We start from the raw sequence: 21,673 nt of genomic DNA, 5'->3' as shown, positions 1-21,673 counted from the left end.
AAAATAAGTACACTAATAAGGGAATATTAATTACATGACTAAAAGCTAAAGAAAAAATAAAATATGTTATGCATTTTTATCTAAATTATTGCAAAACAAAAAATAGATATTCAATACATTCTCGTTCGTAGTATTGAGTTGAATGTCTTTTGTTAGCATTAGTATTGATTTGATTTTGGTTTGGGCTTTTGTTAGCACTAACTAATTTACTAATGTTAATGGCTATAAAACTTATTGTAACATTCAAAAGTTCTAAGTCCAACCTTGAAATAATACCTCAAAAGATAAAATTATGAAATCTTTTAAGAAATATTTATAAATTACATCACAATAAGTATATTTATATATTAAATATCTAAAAATTCTATATATGTAATGTCGGGTTAGTTTAGTTTCGGTTTGACTTTCTTTCGTTAAAACCAAACCAAACCAATTATGGTCGGATTTTTTAAAATCAAACCAAACCATAGTCGAATTTTTTTCTCAATTTGACTCGGATTATCAGGTTAGTGCGGTTTGTCGATTTCCTTTGTACACCCCTAGTTGCAACATAGTTAATGTAAGGAGTAAAAGACTTTTTAGGGATACGTACATAAGGGTAATTTTGGAAAAATAAATTGAACTTTTTCTTGATTATATAAATGGACACTTATTTTGGACCAAAATAAAAAAGTAAATTGATCACTTATTATGGACCGGAGAGAGTATTTCTTAAGAGGCGTGTAAAAGAAAAACACGACAGATAACGCGAGACAGAGGGAGTAACTTTATTCTTGGAGGACGTTGGTAGAGTTAATGATTGATTGAGAGTGCTACTCTTCCTCGTACTACCAAAAAATAGTACCATCCAAAACACAAGGTTCAAAACTATAATCATGTGTATATTGAGTTAAAATAATACGGTCTAGCCAGTTTTCGGACTAGTTATTCAAAAATAGCCACCGTTTACGAAGGCAATGAAAAATAGCTATTATTTTGCTGCAACAGAGACTAGTCCCGCATAATATACGGGAGTTCGGTGCATCTGTGTATAAACTCCAACATATTATGCTGGACCGGTTTATACTTTGTTGACTCCTGTATAATATACTGGACATTTATACTTGCTGGAACTCCAGTATATTATGCTGGAGTTCTAGTGTACTTATGCTGGAACTCCAACATATTATGCTGGAGTTCCAGCATAAGTATGTTTGAACTCAAGTATAATATACGGGCGTATTTTCGGGTTTTGAACAGTGTTTTCGCTCAGATTTATCTTTACATGAACAGTAACTAAATTTCGATTACTTTTGAAACTGGGCTATTTTTGAATGACCAGTTATAAATCTGGCTATTTTTAAATTTCTCCCGTATATCGACAATCTCAAATTGAAAGCTCAACATCCATTTGTATAGAAGTCTATACATCTCGGAGTTTGACGTAACCGTAGCTTGAGCATGATAAGAGCCTTCGGTTGGTTAGTGGAAAAAAACGGAGAAATTCAAAAATAGCCAGATTTACAAGTGGTCGTTCAAAAATATCCCAATTTCAAAAGTAATCGAAATTTAGCCCATTTTTCATGTAAAGATAAATCTGAGCTAAAACACTATTCTAAACCAGGAAAATACGTCAGTATATTATGTTGGAGTTCCAGCATAAGTATACTTGAACTCCAGCATATTATACTAAAGTTCCATGATAAGTATGCTGGAACTCCAGCATAATATGATGGAGTTCTAACATAAGTACACTAGAACTCCAGTATATTATAATATACTGGAGTTCCAGCAAAGTATACCGATCCAGTAAAATATGTTGGAAGTTCATACACAAGTGCTCGAATCTCCAGTATATTATGCTGGTACTTTCCGTGTGTTGGAGTTCCAGCATAATATGTTGAAAGTTCATACACAGGTGCACCGAACTCCAGTATATACTTCCAGTATATTATGCTGGACTGGTCTCTGTTGCAGCAAAATAGTGGCTATTTTTTATTGACTTGGTAAACGTTACTATTTTTGAATGACCAGTCCGAAAACTGGCTAGACTGTACTATTTTTACAGAAAAAACGCTTGTTAATTGTGGCAGGGCAGATGCGGAGGCTTGATTACACCATGTGAACCCAATAAATTTTGCGTGCCCTGTATATATATAAAGAAACCGATTAAATATTTATAAATATAGTCGGCAAGAACTTATAAGCTTCAAATCCGCCTCCGGGGTGCTAAAAATCCACCAATTACGGGAAAGGAGCACTAACAATGTCAAGAAAAATGCAAAGTCAAATGAAGGTGGCAGAAACGGATCCGACTGGCAAAGCCACGGTTTACAAATGTATTTGAGAAAAACTACACATCGACTTAGGTCACATGGAAACTGCAGAGATTTTTTTACTGAAGAGAATAGTATGAATGAGAATCATTTTGCAATGAAAAGAATGTCATGTACTAATAGGCTCAAGAGAGTAATCTTTAAATGAAAGATTGAGTTTTCAATATTCACACCCTTGAGCTAGTTACAGCAGTTTGGGTAATGAATACTTGACACTACTTTTTCCTTTTTCACTTGGTAGATGGGTGCTTAATGTCACCAGAAAAAAGCTTCCAAGAGAATTGAACCAGATGTCGCGAAATTATCCGTTCAAATGATGGATTTCAAAGATCTCAATGACCATCGAAAACTTGAATATTAGATATACATATATCTACATATGTTCATTTAGAAAATGCAAGAATACTATTTACCAATGAAGTCAGCAGAATTCTCAAAATGCGCCAAAGCCATCAAGTATAATGCACATCTTCCTGAATGTGTATTCTGTAAGGAATCATCTGTTTAGACGGCAAGGCAAGAAACATTGGCATTGCTAAATGCCTTCCAACAAAACAAGTGCATTCATTTCCCATCAAACCATAGCATACACTGCTGTGTAGATAGATTTGTAGCATCCATGTACTTTCCCCAGCTCCTATAAAGGCATTTAGCGACCACATTCTTAAAATGGTAGAGGGATCTTGTTCAGTGCACCTAATCAGAAACTACCATAGCCTTCCAACTTCATTTCAACTTCCACCTAGATCCCATGGAAACGGCATGATTTAGACCACTTTGTCCAATAGCCTTGCTGAGCAATTCTTTTCTCGTCCTCCTCCAAACTGCCTTTTGCACAATTGAGCCAAAGCTCGGAAGGAAACATCAAGAATCAGTTCAACAGAAAACCAACCCAAATAGCTCCAAACATCAACGATGCCTGAGTAGTTGACTGTAGATTCAGCTGGGGAAACAATGTCCTATTTCAAGTTGGCTGCTGATCGAGGTAATATCATGGCCAGTATGAGAAGAACACTAACAGGATCATAGTTCTCAAACTTTTCTTCAGCACCACGTTGTGCGGAAACATCAGCAGGACAAGGAACAGTGTAGCATCTATCACATTCACTCAAATGATTTTCGACCAAGATCAGAAGACTGAACAATCCTCTCGACAAGAGAAACTTTACTTCTTAACCGTTATCAAGGGTTAAAGTCAGAGTCACACACTCGAGATCCAGAAGAGCCAAGTTGATCATTTGCATTATTCTATAAAACAGTATTTTGTAAAGGAGTTTCATTTGATGAATCAATTCCAGCTTTATAAAAAGAAACTTCAGCACTAATTCTATCACCACCTCCATCATAAACTGCAGAGGTATCCGAATTGCCCTCATTCATGGAAAATTTGCATCACTGATGCATTTAGAATCAGAAGCTTGTTTTGGAGCCACATGCAGCTCATTTACCACATCAGATCTGCTTGGTTGATTCAACGTAAATCCTTGCAAATTGCATAGGGAGTCGAGGTAGATGCTAAACCATGTCTATTGCTGCTGACTTCTTCTCTAGCACTTTGGACAGCAGGGTCTAGAAAACAGCCATCTACGCAAACCACACAAATATCTTTCTGATCGTTATTAGTGGCAGAACTATCAGAAGCTTCTTCAATCTGTTTTCTACCGATGTGCTCCTGGAAGAAACTTCAGCTAATGAAACAAGACCAGATTGTTACCAAGGTAGTTAGGCATTTTCTTTCTAAACTTTTTGATTGATAGGCTCTATACCAGAGTTGACAGCAATATTTGCAGGACCTAGTGCAGCATCTTCAGTATCAGGGCTGCCGTTACTTGCGCCAGATGGAGAAGAGAGCATTAAATTTGTGGCTGATTCAGTAAAATTCTTCTCTGCCTCCGTACTGGAGATTTGGATATCAGACTCGCAACAATCACCTTGTGCTCTAACCACAGTGCTAGCACTTAAATGAACAGCAGAAGCTGGAGAGCCAGAATCCATGGGACCAAACCCATCATCAGTTTTTTCCACTATGCTCACACATACGCCATCATGCAGATGTCGATCATGCCTGATAGATGATTCCTGATCAGCTTTTTCAACCAAAGCAGGTGGCGGAGGATGACTATGTTGTAAATCACAAGCTGCAGAAAACGCCGTACAAGTCAAAGTTACAAATATTGATAGAAAAGATAAAATTCTTTAATGAAGAAGCGAAATGTTAAAGAAAAACAAAGACGAAGCAGGGACATATAATTATCCTATTACCCTCTTGCATGTCTTCCATCAACATCTTCTTTTGTAACATGTCTGTCCCGGGAAATACCAACATATTGATGGATTTCATTTCTTGCTTGTTTGATTCCTCAAGTTCCTCAAATCCAAAAACCTTGGTCCAGTTATGCGGATGCTCAGATATCGCAGGAATGATTAACTTCTCAACTTTTAAAGTGGAGAGAACCTGGATAAAGGATGTAAAAACTATTGGTCTAATAATAAACGACATATAAAAGACATAGATGATAAAGATGATGAACATGCTGTTGGAATATTCTAAATGACTTCTGCACAGATGCACAGGACAATTAGAACAGGCATGGCATTCACATAAGCTTCGCAGCATTCGTAAAAATTTAAGCCTTAAGAGGTCGGACAATAATAAATCTCATAGTGGTAAATGAAAACACGATGACAATGACCAAAGCTATATCATGTTTCTTGTGTCACAACAATATTACTGTTACTCAAATTAACAACACAACTGTTTCAGTAAACTAAACGATGTGCTTTGGATAAATACTTAAATGATTGTCTCATACATTTCAAATATTAAAAAGATAATACAAGTGAGACAGCTTTCTTCCTACAGCATTTTACTCCTCTAATTTCACATTCCTGGACATATTTCTTGCATGCACAATGTCCCGCAATAAACACAGGCTTTAATATATTTTGTGCCAATTTAGTAAAGACACATCAATCGTCATTTGCAATTTCTGAAGAGTGAAACCCTCAGCCCTAAAAAGTAATTTGGACACTTCACCCTCCTATAAGTTCTTTTGTATGAACAACCAAAAAAGCTACAATAGCAGCTGCATGCATATAAAGGAACATGGGATACTTCGGCAGTGGGTCTGATAATATGCATCAACTTAGAAGAAAAAATTAGAAGCACAAAGAAAGTATAATTCTCATACTGTCTCAATAGCTGACAACAGTCGACGGCACATCCCTTGCCGCCTATATATATTCCGGGTCCCAATGAAAGGCATTTCCGCAAGTTGAGTTCCACGGATCCTAACAGACAACCATTGAAAACAGTATTTACTGATTGGTAAGGCATGAATAACCACAGCACAAGCACATATGACGCATAAGGAAAAGGAAAATTAAGAAATGTTTTTATGGCTTAGTAAATTCCTCTACATTTCTACATGAAATGCTAAGTCGAGAATAAAAAGTTAATAACCGATATAAATTCTTTAAATTGTGCCCCTTAGATGGCTAGGAGTTTTACTTGTAAGAAAACATACAATCATCTTCTAGATAAAATGGGCAGCCCAGTACACTAAGCTCCCACTATGAGCGGGTCCGGGGAAGGGCTGGACCACAAGGATCTATTGTACGCAGTCTTACCCTGCATTTCTGCAAGAGGCTGTTTCCACTAGCAGAAATATATAACAGCAAAAAGGAATAACAAAATTGAAAAACCCTACAGCCAGTAAATTTGGAGAACTGGATACGCCTAAATAAGTTGATATAGATTCAGTCCAACTCTGGAACAGGATGTTCTGCCGAATATAAGTTCACAGTTTATTAAGTGCACATACTCAAAAGAACAATGTTTTGTTAGAGATCATAAATCCTTTATGCAAGGCACACCATTGCATTTTCAAGAAACCTAAGATGATTCAGTTACAAAACAACACACAATAATGTCTAGTGCTCGACTTCTTCATAATTGAAAAACAAACTTGCACTGTAACATATGAACAAATTTGAGTAATCCAGCCTACCTTATAGATGCAACCGATATTATCTCGTCACCCCTTTCCAGAAGAGCAGTGTAGAAGCCACGGAAATTCAGCCGACTTAAATTTGAGCTTCAGAGGAAAGAGAAAATTTTCAAATAACTACTCAGTAATGAAAACCAAATGCAAAACGAAGGAAAGAAGAAATGGATAGTAGGAGGGAAAAGATAGATGATTTATTGTAAAGACAGATTATTAGAGGAGGATTAATGTGTTTCGAGGGTGTATACAGGGGCAAGATGACATATGGATAGAATGCATTGTGTTGTCCATGAAGTTGAGGAGAAATAAAAGGAACAAGGAAAAAAGAAATAAAAGAATAGAAAAAATAATTCTAAAATGACATAACTCTCTTATTTATTCCTCTGAGCATCAACCTAGATGAAAAGATGATAAATTATTAAAAGTGCACTGCCTCCCTTCACAATCAAAATGCTCTGTACAGCTTCATCCTAACAGTCAGCCAGACAAACTTAGGAGCGCAATCAAAAAAAGGAGTAATCTGTCTCGTAAAGATGAAACTCATTATCTGGAGACATCGACGTAAAACTACAAAAGCTGATTTATATAACAAAAAGTTATGCTTTAACTTTTGAAAGACATACACAATGAATATACAGAGTTACATGTGTTGCTTTCATGGACCCAATGGAGAAACTGCAAGAATAACTGAAAATAAAACGTGAAGATCATATGCCCAAACCAAATTGGCCAAATCAAATCAGCAGCCAGCTCTTCCCAGGTGAAACAAATAATGAGTACCCATAGATTTTAGATCAGCCAAATTCAAAACCCTTGAAAATTCTAAAAGCTGCATACCCAGTGTTGTAGAGTACGTTATGAATAATATTTATCCCACTTCTCCTGTCAACAAAGGGCAAGAAACATTCATCAATAACAGCCACCGCAACAGCTAGCTTAGAATTGCACTCCACCCGTTGAGGAAAGGGGCAACGAGAAATATCTGAGTCCAAATCTGTTCGTTGAATCAGGGACCATGAGAATCCTGCTTCAAGTTCATGTTTGACACCAAGAATATTCTGTAAATGGTCATACAGCTGCATAATCAGAGAAGACAAATAAATCAAGTCATAAACACAAATCCCATGGGAGGCAGACAAAAAAACATATATATGGAATACAGTCTTTCACCATAACTAAAGAAAATGTCTCTCAGATCCAGTGAAAAACTTTAATTTAACTTAAGCTGTAAATCCCTCTATCAAAATTTGATTATACTACTTCGATTCAACAGCCAATTGACGCATTTTTGGAAAAAAATCAAAGAGATATATTTGTTTTTCTGAGAATAAATTCAGATGTTCAGAAATTACATGAAAAAACTCTTGTTGAAACTTTTAGATTGATGAATATACTTATAACCATAAGAATTGATGAATATACTTATAACCATAAGACAGACATCATTTTCTTTCTCGAGTTACGAAATAAGACAACCATTTTAAGACAGGGGGAGTATCAGATGTTAGATAGCATTAGAAATCTGCGGAACACAAAACAGTCAACGAATATCATACTTCTCAGATCACTATGAGAAAATGATATTACATTGTCCACCAAATCGAAAGGTTCAAAGATCAAGCACTTGCAGGATGTCTTAGAAACCAGCAAGAAATCAAAATACAAGATGTCAGGAGGGTGGAGATAGTGGGCGTTTGGACATAAGAATTGTAAAATCTCGGAAAAAAGTGGGAAAAAAATTCGAGTGAAAATAGTATTTGAAAATTAGAGTTGTGTTTGGACATGAATATAATTTTGGTTGTTTTTGAATTTTTGTGAGTGATCTGAAGTGAGAATTTAAAAAAAAAATAGATTTTTGGAGTTTTTCAAATTTCGAAAAATTATGAAATTCATCTTCAAGTGAAAATCGAAATTCATGGCCAAACACTTAACTTCGAAAAAAAAAATGAAACCTTTTTCGGAAAAAAGGAATCTTTTTTTATGGCCAAACGAGCCCTTAAACTCCTACTGCTTATATTCAATTGATAATTGCAAAGAGCTCCATTTTAAACATTTTTAATCTTGCAGCAACAAGTCAAATTATGTCAATCACCTAAAACTCTATAGACTCCACAAGAAAGAATCTTCTAACATTTTACGACCTTCACTTCCTTCTTTTTCTCTTGAATTTCTTCCTAAGCTCTCAATTTCTAGAATTCATTAACGTGCACTAATCATTGGCGAACTGAAAGATGCCAAAGATCATCACGCTACACACTCCAGCAGGCATTCAAGGAGGAGCAGAGAAGATTTGGCCTTTCAAAGCAAATCCTCTAACAAGTACAAGAAAATATCTTTCTACCATCTCCATTCAACGGTTTTGGACCTATGAATGATCATGAAACAGTGCGTAGGAGCTTATGCCGAGTCCTCCTTGGAATAAAAAGTAGAACATAATTTAAAACTGGAGTTACTAATTGTGATTCTGAAATAGTTTCCACTATTTGATACCTATACTTCATGATATAATATGTTATACACCACACAAGGAAAAGAATTCACAACCAGGATAAGAGAAATACCTCCCGGCATTTCTGCCCACAAAATGATGCAGATTGATCATTGGATATAGCAGATAAAGCATCCGTCTCCAAACTGCATGATTTGTGATCTGCAAAGGGAAATCTAAGAATCCAGCTCCAATGTAGAAGAGTTAATGTGACAAAAACTTCCAGAAAAGTACACTTTACATTTTTTCTCACAGAGGCTGCAAGAAAGAATTTCATTGACAGTTCTCTCACTAGCCTCCTCAGGAAATTCACAAGCAGCCCCACAAAATTTGCAAGTGCAATTTGGACAATGCCAATGTCCTGGAGGAAGCATCTGCACCAAGAGGAAGCATGTAAATGCCCAGCTGCTTAAAAATCAGAAACTTCCTTTATAGGATCAATTTGGCAAGCATGATAATAAAGATTTAGCAAAAATAGCTCATCCATCATCAGATTCACGTACATGATATAAGTAAATTACCAAAAGCATGTATGTTCAAATAAAAAACTCCACGTTTTGGGTTCGTCAATAAGTCTGGATGGAGATGGAACTTCCCTAAGAAACTAACATCCTAATAATTTCTTTCACAAGTAATTAACATCCTAAAAGTACTGTTCATTCTCATGGTAATTGCAATGCATTTTTGTCTTTCCATACTGTGGTTGACACAAATGAATAATTTTAAACAGTTTTTTAGATGGAGGGAATGGGATAGGATTAATCTGTGAAACAGTTCATTGATCAGTTTAACTGAAAAGCTTTGGTCAGAGGATGATCAGCTGACAGAGCTTACACTGAAGATCATGATTCATTGGTCAGAAGAATTGCCTAGAGTTAGTTTTATCCTTGATTGCCCTTTGTATCTTGGCTCCTTTCTTTTACTTTTTTTTTTTTTGGATAAGGTAAAGATAACCTGGCTCATTTCCAGTTTCTATTGCGTTCCTTAAGGAGTCCATGCGGGGTGGAAGAGGCAGGATCAAATTTAATGGTTAACTATACATGGACAATGAAGACAATACATTGCTAAGATGGATAGTGCAACCAGAAAAGTGCAAATCTGCTCCAAAGAAATATAGAAGGGCATGATGCAAGGCTTCAATAAATCCGTTATTTGCTTCTCTACATTTCTTTGGAGCAGATTGGCACTTTTAAGGTTGCACTATCCATCATGCAACAAAGGAAAACTATGACAGTATGGAGTAACAGTGATAGATATAAAATAGCAGTAAGATAAAGAGAGAATATTCTGATTGATACATACTTTTATGCCCAGACAGTTCTGATGGAAAGTTGATGGACAACCATCACAACAGATAAGGTCCCCACCATCACCACAGATACCACAAGCATCATCTTCGGGATCATCACCATCAATGCCTATACTGTAGAAATCCCGGTGATCAGATTCTTTTTGCCGATTCCACGTGTCAATTAAGCACTCTAGTAAGGTACCTCCGAACTCTAGAACTATGTTTTGAAATGGTTGATGCCGTTTACTTCCAGCATGGAGCTCAAATTTTGAAACTGGAAGGATTTTACTACAGCAACCACAGTGGACACCATCTTGTGTGACCCAACCTTCTAGTTTTACTCTAGTCCTTCTACGGTTCACATATTGAACCTTCTGTCCCAACTTCAATGTCCCGGAGTCAATCAACCAGGACAATAAGGTTCTTTTTCCAGTACATGGAACATAGCCATCACTATCTGAACTTCCCCTCTTGTCAGAATGACGGACCAGCAATGTACATCGCCCAATTAATTTACTTTTTCTTCCATGTATTGAATTAGAAGCAACTCCACCAGATGATTTTGCAACTGTATCCTGTTTAAGTCTCCTTACATTCAAATTGTCACTTGAATTATCCCCATTCTCCCGGTCTATTGCATGTAATTTGCCTTGCAGCAACTTATCTTTCTTCTTTATATAGCTACCGAGCCTCTCCTCATGCTGAAGAGTGTCTGTGCCCAACGAAGACTCCCTCACAGAAGTCTTTTTACGATCTTCTCTCTTGCCATCATCTTTTCTCTTCTTTTTCATTTCTTTCTCAATCTTTTTCCGTGTTTGCCTGGTAAGTTTATTAATTAAATCATCTGATATTGGAGCATATGAACAAGAGCTGCCATCAGGTTTACTTTTACCTGAATCTACCTCAGATCGTTTTTGAAATGCCTCATAGGCCTTAATTATTGACCAATAGGATGTTCCACTAGGATTAGTGTACACTGCATCCAGATAGTCTCTATTCTTTCTTGGTCTATAATCAATGGTCCATCCAGCTTCAAGGAGCATTCCCCTTATTCGCTCTCGCAACTGCTGCTTCTCAGTGCTCCCACCTCGTTTCACTTTTCCGTCTTTGCTTTTAGCAGGAATAACATCTTCAGATGCTAAGGACCTGCTTTCTTCCTTTAGCACCCCCATTGCTGAGCTAGCAGGCACTGAACTAGGCGGTGCCAACTTAAGTGACGTATCAGTCTCATCTTTTTCAGAGGCTACTGAACGGATGATTTTACCCAACAAAGGTTTTTCCAGTTTCAGCTCATTTTTCTCTGTTTTAACAGACAAAGGTTGCTTTTCCGGGTGTTTAGAACCTGAGTAAAAGGACGGATGGACTAGTAAATTCCTCTTGACAACATCTGCCGACTGAGAACCTTTTCTATTTTCTATTTCCGCAGGATCAAAATCCTTGTGCATTAAGTCAATCTTCTTCTTCTTATTCAACATAACCTTTAATACCCCATTTTTCCCTTGCAATCTGATTGCTTCATGAGTGGCTTCTCTGGTCAATGAAATGGGCATACGCACTTCACCCTCTAACAAATCATACCTTCTCGTAAAGCCATTGTCATCGCCCTTCATCCTACTACCTGAAAAACTACTTGAACTATCCATACATGAAAGCTTCCTCTTCTCAGCCATCACACTCCCAGACCCACTCCCGAACTCTCTACAACTCCCTCTTCTTTCAATCATGTTCGATCTGACATCACTGTACCCATTCAATTGCCTTTTCACATCACATTCTTCGTACTCATTTAAATCAAGCAAATCCGCATTCCTAACAAATTCTCCATCTCTAACACAACTTTTTCCATAAACAACAGAACCATTACGGAATTTTTGACCATTTTTTCTCCGAATTGACTCTGATATCTCATCACCACACCCATCCAATTGCCTTTTCACATCACGTTCTTCGTACTCGTTTAAATCTATCAAAGCCGCATTCCTACCAAATTCTCCATCTCTAACACAACTTTTTCCATAAACAACAGAACCATTACGAAAATTTTGACCAGTTTTTCTCCGAATTGACTCTGATATCTCATAACTATACCCATTCAATTGCCTTTTCACATCACATTCTTCGTACTCATTAAGATCAAGCAAATTCACATTCCTACCAAATTCTCCTTCTCTAACACCACTTTTTCCATAACCATTACTAAAAAATTGACCATTTTTCCTCCGAATTGACTCCGATAACTCATCATTCGACACGTGATCATTCATAACAAACCTTGGCCTCTTCTTCACCATTTTGTCATCTTTCTTTTTAATAATTAAACAACCAGAAGAGCTTTTTTTCTTCAATACACCCCCTCCTGATCTCACACTATCCTCCATGTTAAACTAAATCTCACAATTACAACACAAAGTCACATTTAAATATCACCAAAATTCTTCATAACTCCAAATTATACCTTCAGTTATTCAACATTAGTAGATCTGAAGCATAACAAAAAAAATCCCAACCTTAGATACAAAGCAGCAGAAAATTTTCAATTTGGCGATTAATATATTCAGAATTGAGTGAATTGAACGAGATAAAACAAAAATCAGCGATCATTACCTGGACGGAAAGTTTCGGCGATCTGTCAATTTCACCGGAAAAGTGATGAAATTGATCGTTAAAGTTTTTTTTCCGGCGAAAAAATCGAACCAGCAAATAGAAAAAGAGAAAGAAAAAAAAATTGGTTTGGTTTTCACTTTCTGGGTTTGGTTGTATATATGAACAAAATACTTTTTTTTAAAGTGTATGATAGTAAAGAACAAAAAAGGGAAACTATAGAAAAGGAAAAAAAGATGATTTATAGTTGTTGTAATTACGTCAATAGAATGGTTGTTAGGACTATTTTATTTTAATTTAATTTTTCTTTTGATGGGAAGACCTTTAATATATATTTGACAAGAGGGGTTCCTGTGATGCTAAGCACCACACTTCCAACCGTGAGGTTGTGAGTTCGAGTCTCCCCAAAGAGCAAGGTGAGAATTTCTTGGAGGCAAAGATGTCGGGGTCTATTTATAAATAGTCTCTCTACCCTAGGGTAGGGGTAAAGTCTGCGTACACACTACCATCCTCAGACCCCACTAAGTGGGATTATATTGGGTTGTTGTTGTTGTTGTTGTAGCTTTAATATATATTTATCCAGATAATGAAAACATAATGAGTATTAGCTAGAGTACTTAATCTGCGTTTTATTACTCCTCTGTTTCAATTTACATGAGTTAATTTGATTCGGAATAGAAGTTGAAGAGCTATAGGTGTAAAAATTATGTGGGGACATAATATTTGTATTGTTATAAAAGCTTATCATTAACAGTAAAATGAAGAGTTTGAAGTTAAATTATTTTCAAATTTAAAAATTTATTATTTATTTTTGAAATAGACTAAAAAGGAAAATACTACATCTAATTTAAAATAGAGTAACTATTGTTTTTCTTTTATAAAGTTAAAATTTAAAAGGATGAACCCATCTGAGCCGGGTGGAGCTAGGTGGGGTTCAGCCGACCCTCTTTTGCTTTAAAATTATATTATATATATATAAGATGTTATGAAATAAAGACTATAAAGTAAAGACAAGTATAGAGAGAAACTGATATATTATTCGAATTCAAACTGTTGTACATAATGAACTGAAATCTCTTTTATTTATAGAAGAAAGGAAGCTGCTCTGTAAGCTGCTACTATAAGCTGCAGTGTAAGCTGCTACTACAAGTTGCAGTGTAAGCTACTATAAGCTGTTGTGTAAGCTGCTACTACAAGCTGTTGTGTAAGCTGCTACAAGCTGCTGTGTAAGCTGCTGTTGTACCAGATATGGATAATCTTCTACTGAGAGCAATATTTATCCATAACGGAGTACTGAATGGATTAGCTTATTATATCCGGTATGGATAATCTTCTACCGGGGGTAATGTTTATCCATAACCGGGTACTGAAAAGATAAGCTCATTATACCCGGTATGGATAATCTTCTACCCGGGGTAATGTTTATCCATAACTGGGTACCGAAGTGATAAGCTTCTTCAGGAAGCTTATTTCCAATATATTACTAAATAGATAAACATATTTACGGTGGAGTCCCATATGGATAAGTTTCTTCAGGAAGCTTATTTACAACGGAGTACTAAATGAACATCCATAATATAATATATTTATAACACTCCCCCTTGGATGTTTATTAAAAAGATAATGTGCCTCATTAAAACCTTACTGGGAAAAACCACGTGGGAAAAAAATCTCAGTGAAGGAAAAAGAGTACACATATTTAGTAAGACGCATTGTTAGGTGCCTCATCAAAAACCTAAGGAAAACCCCATGGGAAAAAACCTTAGTAAGGGAAAAAGAGTGCATCGCATATTTTACTCCCCCTGATGAAAACGTTGTTTCAAATATTTGAGTCTCCGCATTCCAATCTTGTATACAATCTTCTCAAAAGTTGAAGTTGGCAAAGATTTAGTGAATAAATCTGCTGGATTATTACTTGAACGGATTTGTTGCACATCAATGTCACCACTTTTCTGAAGATCGTGTGTGTAGAATAATTTTGGTGAAATGTGCTTCATTCTATCTCCTTTTATCAATCTTCCCTTCAATTGGGCTATGCATGCAGCATTGTCTTCGTATAAAATTGTGGGTCTTTTCTCACATTCCAACCCACATATTTCTCGAATGAATCACTGATCTCAATCATATTCACTCCCTGCTTGCCGGTTTGAGATCGAGCTTTATGGGTATCGGATAAATAACCTGCATCTGCATTATCAATACGATCTGCACCACTTTTGTTAGCATTAGCAAGATAAATAAGTGCAACATCTACACCGAGATAGAGTATTTCAGGACCAAGGAGCTCCTCATCCTCTTCTAGAGGTTGGAACAGATCCTTATTCACTTCAAGTGATTGAATATCCAATGGTGTACTTAATGGGTACACTTTGTCCATGTAAAAGCATTTTTAAGACCCTCTTGGAGCTCTTCTGGAGTTCCAATTTATGTCACCAACATAAACAGCAAGTGTAACAAAGTCTGATGACATTTTCTTTATAAAAATACATGGACAAATAACATAATTTATGTAACCTTCTTTCAGCAAATATTCACTAAGGCGATTATACCACATGCGCCCAGATTGCTTTAAACCTTACAAAGATCTTTATAATTTGATCGAGTACATTTCTCAAGACTTTGAATTATATGCTTCAGGCATTTTCAATCCTTCAAGGATCTTCATATAGATTTAGCCAAATAAGTCATATAGGTTAAGACTTGTATCTAAATGGTACGACATCTTCAAGTGTCTGGACTGCTAGTCCGATCCTCACAATCGTTTACAATATTGTGCACTATATTGTATTAAATGTATCGTCGACGATCATTTTGTGTCAGTTCCGAAGCGACATAACTTGTGGAGATCTCATCACTTTCTTTATTTTCAGGTACCTGAACTTTTCCGGGAGTTTCATGAAATGTTATGTCGTGGGCTCTTCTGGAGCATATTTCCTCCTCATTATGATCATTTTGATCATTAGCTCCTACTATTTTTCAAGGATTGTTACCTTTGGAACTGATTGGTCTACCACGCTTCATGCGTACAGTAAACTCTATCCTTCAGGGACTTTAATTTTAATAGGAGCATTTGCTGCTGAAATATGATATTTAATTTTAGATCAGCAAATGCTTCTGACATTCGACTTAAATTATCTTCTAAGTGAGGATCATGATAATTCGATTCATATAGCATATTTTTCAACTGCTTATTCCATCCCCCAAATGTTAGAAAAACTAACATATATCCCCAATCATCTTTGGGAAACATATCTTTGTGTATTATGGTAGAGAAATTAATCATATACCACGCAACAAAAGATAGTAAAAATATTTGGTTTCTGATCCTAAACCAATTGTGAATGGAGGACTTACCATATATTGTTGATCTGATGCATACAAGTGCTGCTATATGCAATTTAGAAAAACTTAGACCAACACATGAAGCTTTGTTCTCATAAGCAATGGTTTAGACATTAATAGGAGGTATTCAATGCTAAACCAGCTTGGATATAAACCAGCATTATCAAGATGAACTGTCTTGATTTCATAATCTGAAAATTATGCTCTTAATCGAGAAAAACAATTCCAAATGCCAAACTGCAGGTTGACAATAATTACACATGTAACCATCTCATATATGCACCTATAAGTGGTTCACATGATAGGTGAACGGGCTCATATTCACCTTTTATATATTTCAGAATTAGGGGTTCTAGGCCCAACTTTAGCTGGTATAATCAATTCATTATGAGAACAAGCAACACATGAGAATTCCTGAAGAATCTTCTAGTTCTTTAGTATATGCTTATCTGAATTCTCAAATAGCTCATTTAAAAATGGCAAATGAAATTTCAAGTTTATCATGTCATGTGCTATCTCTTAGTAAACTTCTGGTTTACTATGGCATAAACTTTTGCTTTAGTAAACTTCTGGTTTACTATGGCATAAATTTTTGCTTTAGTAAACTTCTGGTTTACTGTGATACATGATATAGTACAAATTAAAGAATAAGGCAGGTAACTTCTCACATACATATTATTTTACCCCTATGATTGTGGAAACATGAAGATTATCAATCTTCCAATCATTTGTAGTCTCAATATGATAGCCATTTGTATTAGTAAACTTCAGGTTTACTACAACATATGTTTTGACCATAATTATATAATATGAATGACATATTTGTATATAAGCTCTTCGAGAGCCTTAATTTATTATCCATAATCTAATATTTATCTGGCACTACTGGTGTCATGTATTCTTTAGGCAAACATTTAGCTCTTCAGGAGTTATTGATACATTTTGTACTACCAAATATTGCTCAGACACTGCTGGTGTCATGAGAGAAAATCACAATCAAATAAACAATGTAAAACAATTGTTTAAGCACACGAAAACTCTTCTTCATAATATTTTTCCACTTCAGGAGGCAATTTCAACTATGTTACTTCTTTAGGAGCAAATTTAAAATACGAAATATTGAGTATATATTCTCTCGATTATATTAACTCTTCTGGAGGTGAATTGTAATGTATTCACATCAAGAGCGCATTCATATTTACCCGACTTATTAGTATTGTCACATTCACTTCAGGGAATGGATAAATGTTATCAAAAGTTCTCATCCTTCAGGAAATCGAACATAATTATCTGAATGCGCATTAATCACATCAAATTGTGATGCCTCAACCTCTTTTAAAATATTTACTACTTCAGGAGCAAATCGAGGCGTGCATTTAATATAGAGAATATTTATGTAGCTTATCTTCAATTGTAACTATAGAAAACCTAAATTATCACTTCTGGTGAACATAGACATATACCACTTCTGGTGGTTAACAAAATATAATTACAATGAGATATATGAAATATAACTACTTCTGGTGGTTGTATATTTCTTGCAAACTCTGCTAGAGTTTAAGTTGATCTAATAATATTATCCATATTCTTTAAAATGACATAAATAAGATATATTATAGTAAACATCAAATCATAATTTTTCTTTATGTACAACAATTACATAACCATACTATCTATTACAAATAACAAAAATTAAAATATTTACATTTCTATAGATTCATCACCGATTACATGACTTGTTTCTCCTTCTGGGAGTGCAAAGTAATCAGCTACATCCAAATGCATGAAGTCTAAATTATCTTCAGAAATAAAATTTGCTTCAGCATTTTTCTCTGTCTTCTTCAGGGAGGCTTGATAAAGCTCAACCAGGTGCTTTGGCGTACGATAAGTACGTGACCAGTGCCCTTTTCCTCCACATCTATAGCATGCATTTTCTGTATTTGGCGCTTGCACCGCTTCATGCTTTTGTTCTTTCCTTTTCCACTGCTGGTGGTGAGGAGGCTTCTTTGGTGCATTATTATTACCATGATTGGGGTTTCTTCCCCGACCACGGCCATGACCACGACTGGGGCCACGATCTCTTCCACGTTTAGCTTGGTGGAAGTTCGTCTCATTCACTTCAGGGAATGGACAAGAACCAATAGGTCGGCTTTCATGATTTTTCATTAATAGCCCATTATATTGCTCTGTTATAAGAAGATGTGAGATAAGTTCAGAATACTTTTTAAATCCCATCTCTCGATATTGCTGCTGCAGAAGCATATTCGAGGCATGAAAAGTGGTGAAAGTTTTCTCCAACATATCATGATCAGTAATATTATCACCACATAATTTTAATTGGGAAATAATTCTGAACATAGCAGAATTATACTCATTGATAGATTTAAAATCTTGTAGCCTTAGATGAGTCCAATCATAACGTGCCTGTGGAAGAACGACCATCTTCAGGTGGTCATATCTATCTTTCAAATTATTCCACAGTATGACTGGATCTTTAATAGTGAGATATTCCATTTTTAGGCCCTCATCAAGGTGATGGCGTAGGAATATCATTGCTTTGGCACGGTCTTTGGTTTGATGCCTGATTTTTATCCTTGATGGTGTCTGCCAGACCCATCGCATCAAGATGAATTTCAGCATCAAGCACCCAAGATATGTAGCTTTTGCCCGATATATCCAGGGCTACAAATTCAAGTTTAGAAAGATTTGACATTATTTAGGAAAAGAAAGTTCTTACCTCAGATACTTTCAAAATATTTGCTCGAGATGGTAGAGCTTCGTGCTGATAACGTGTTATGAAATAAAGACTATAAAGTAAAGACAAGTATAGAGAGAAACTGATATATTATTCGAATTCAAACTGATGTACATAATGAACTGAAATCTCTTCTATTTATAGAAGAAAGGAAGCTGCTCTGTAAGCTGCTACTATAAGCTGCAGTGTAAGCTGCTACTACAAGCTGCAGTGTAAGCTACTATAAGCTGTTGTGTAAGCTGCTACTACAAGCTGCTGTGTAAGCTGCTGCTGTACCAGATATGGATAATCTTCTACTGAGAGCAATATTTATCCATAACGGAGTACTGAATGGATAAACTTATTATATCCGGTATGGATAATCTTCTACCGGGGGTAATGTTTATCCATAACCGGGTACTGAAAAGATAAGCTCATTATACCCGGTATGGATAATCTTCTACCGGGGGTAATGTTTATCCATAACTGGGTACCGAAGTAATAAGCTTCTTCAGGAAGCTTATTTCCAATATAGTACTAAATAGATAAACATATTTACGGTGGAGTCCCATATGGATAAGTTTCTTCAGGAAGCTTATTTACAACGGAGTACTAAATGAACATCCATAATATAATATATTTATAACATAAGAGTCTTTTTTTAGGTACACATATTACATGTTAAATCTCTTTTAAAAAAAATTTGTGTATGTTTACTTTTTTTATTTATTTAATTTTCTAAGTGAAAATTCTGCTTCAACCGCTTCGCATCTGAGTTTGGAATTTTTCAAAATGCAATTCAAATAGTGAATAGGCATTTGTAGACCTTTATCAAATTAAAAGTGTATTAGATAGACAATGAGAGAGAGAATAGTTGTATATTGAGTAGTACAATTAGCTATAAGTATTTGTAATAACCATACGACGGAACGAATGTGATCCTTTGGTGAAACGGAAACACCCTTAAATGAGCGTTGCGTAAATCAAAATTAGTCTGATTAAAGATAATAGATCGTTGAACAGAAAAATTATAGCTATTTGGGCATTATGTTAGATTGTTAGCGCGAATTGAATCACCAATAGTATAATTTGACTTAATTTTGAGAAAATTTGTGATCAATTTTATTTCGTTAATGGATTTAATAATCATTTTTGGTATATTTACAAACACAATTTTGATCAGTATTTGTTATTTTTAGATGTGAAAAATACTAGAGAAAGTTAGATTTTGGATTGTTTAATTCTACAAAGGGCACTTCAGGTAAAAAGTCAAAGCAGATCGCGTATACGAGAAGCGTCCTACTAGTTAAAAATTATATTAAAAAAAATATTTGTAAATAGTTTGCAAACTATAGTTAAGTGGACGTTTGAACATAAGAATTGTAAAATTAAAAAAAATGAATTTTTTTGAAGTAAAAATGATATTTGAAAATTAGAGTTGTGTTTAGACATGAATATAATTTTGGGTTATTTTTTAAATTTTGCGAGTGATCTGAGTGAAAATATTGAAAAACAGCTTTTTAGAGTTTTTAAAATTTTTGAAAAATTCTAAAATTCATCTTTAAATAAAAATTAAAAATTTTATGACGAAACACTGATTTCGAAAAAAAAAAAAAAATTGACCATTTTGCCCTTTAAACTCAAACTAATTCCTACAAGAGTTCATATACAAGTAAATAATTTCAATTAAAACATAATACAAAATAGTACATTACCCCTATGAAAACAAATAAAGTAGATAAATCGTATTTGGATCAACTCAAATTTGGTGATACATAAAGTCCATTAAAACTTTAATATACATTTGCGGGGATCGAAACATTTCACCAACTTCAAGATTTGTATTAACCATTTTGACATGTCTCTTCTCACATGTATGTCTAAAATAGCTAAATAGAACGTCAGCACAATAATCTAAGCACTTTTGTGAAGCAAGGTTTCTTTCTTTAAAATTTTTAAAGTTTTATTTTATAACTCAAATATTTATTTTTATATTAATATTCGTGTGATATTTTAAATTATTTACTAATCGATATAGGATATACGCGCAATGCGCGTGTCTAGATACTAGTATGTCAACACATAAGTGTAGGGCTGTGCAATTGGATCGGATATCCAAAAATCCAAACCGATCCACTCTATTAGGATTTTCGAATATTCTGATCGAATATGGATTGGGCATTTCAAATTCGGATATTCAGATCGGATTCGAATTGGTATATTTTAATCCATTCCGACCCTCAATCCGAATTATATGGATATGTATAAATATTGGACTTACATTTTATGTTTAAGTCTTCTCATTTCATCCAACTTTCTTTAGACTATTCTTTTCTTAGTTTATATCAAAATCTCTCTCTGACCTCTCTTCAGATTGCTCTATCAACGTCTTTTAAGTTTTATTGTTTACCCTAAGTAAACTCATACCAATACGGGCCGAGATTCACACCGTGATATCCGGTTAAGCACGGACATCACGGCCCTTTGTTAGTCGTGTGCGGTTGTTTGGTAATGCTCTCCGAAGGCTTAAGGCTCAAACCAGACCCGGAGGACGTGGTCCTAATGACCCCGAGGGCAGGTGTTTTGCTCGAGCCCCGATATGAGGGGCTCCTTGCTCTGACTCCGATTCCTTACGATCGCGTCACGTTCCTGCTCCGTTTGACTCATCGGGAAACCAGGGTGCTCAGTGAGTACGGTTTTACCCGTATACACTTACCTTTGTGTCTCTCATTCTCAATCTCTCCATCCTATGGATAATGATGCCTCTCCCTTATTAGACATTTGTTTGGAATTTCAGTTTACCTCCGATCCAACCGACGCACAACCTTACTAAATGAGTAGAAATTATGTTATTATTGCTGTTTTATGAGGGGATTAGAGAGTAGGGAACAAATG

General features: G+C 35.4%; 1 protein-coding gene across 1 annotated transcript; it reads right to left on the bottom strand.

Annotated features, from left to right (window-relative positions):
• Positions 1-2,392: 2,392 nt before the first annotated feature.
• On the bottom strand, positions 2,393-12,917 carry LOC107813961 (uncharacterized). The gene is made up of 9 exons (XM_016639281.2): positions 12,706-12,917; positions 10,113-12,581; positions 9,052-9,184; positions 8,884-8,972; positions 7,160-7,398; positions 6,326-6,412; positions 5,507-5,606; positions 4,578-4,770; positions 2,393-4,453 (listed from the first exon to the last, which is right to left on the bottom strand). The coding sequence occupies exons 2-9, from the start codon at positions 12,477-12,479 to the stop codon at positions 4,053-4,055; spliced, it is 3,609 nt and encodes a 1,202-aa protein (XP_016494767.2). The 5' UTR covers positions 12,480-12,581; positions 12,706-12,917; the 3' UTR covers positions 2,393-4,052.
• Between the last annotated feature and the right edge of the window lie 8,756 nt (positions 12,918-21,673).

The sequence above is a fragment of the Nicotiana tabacum genome, chromosome 21 (assembly GCF_000715075.1).
Source record: "Nicotiana tabacum cultivar K326 chromosome 21, ASM71507v2, whole genome shotgun sequence".
In the NCBI taxonomy this organism is placed as follows: domain Eukaryota; kingdom Viridiplantae; phylum Streptophyta; class Magnoliopsida; order Solanales; family Solanaceae; genus Nicotiana; species Nicotiana tabacum.
The sequence above is the reverse complement of the archived record's forward strand: the minus strand, read 5'-3'. Positions and strand labels throughout refer to the sequence as shown.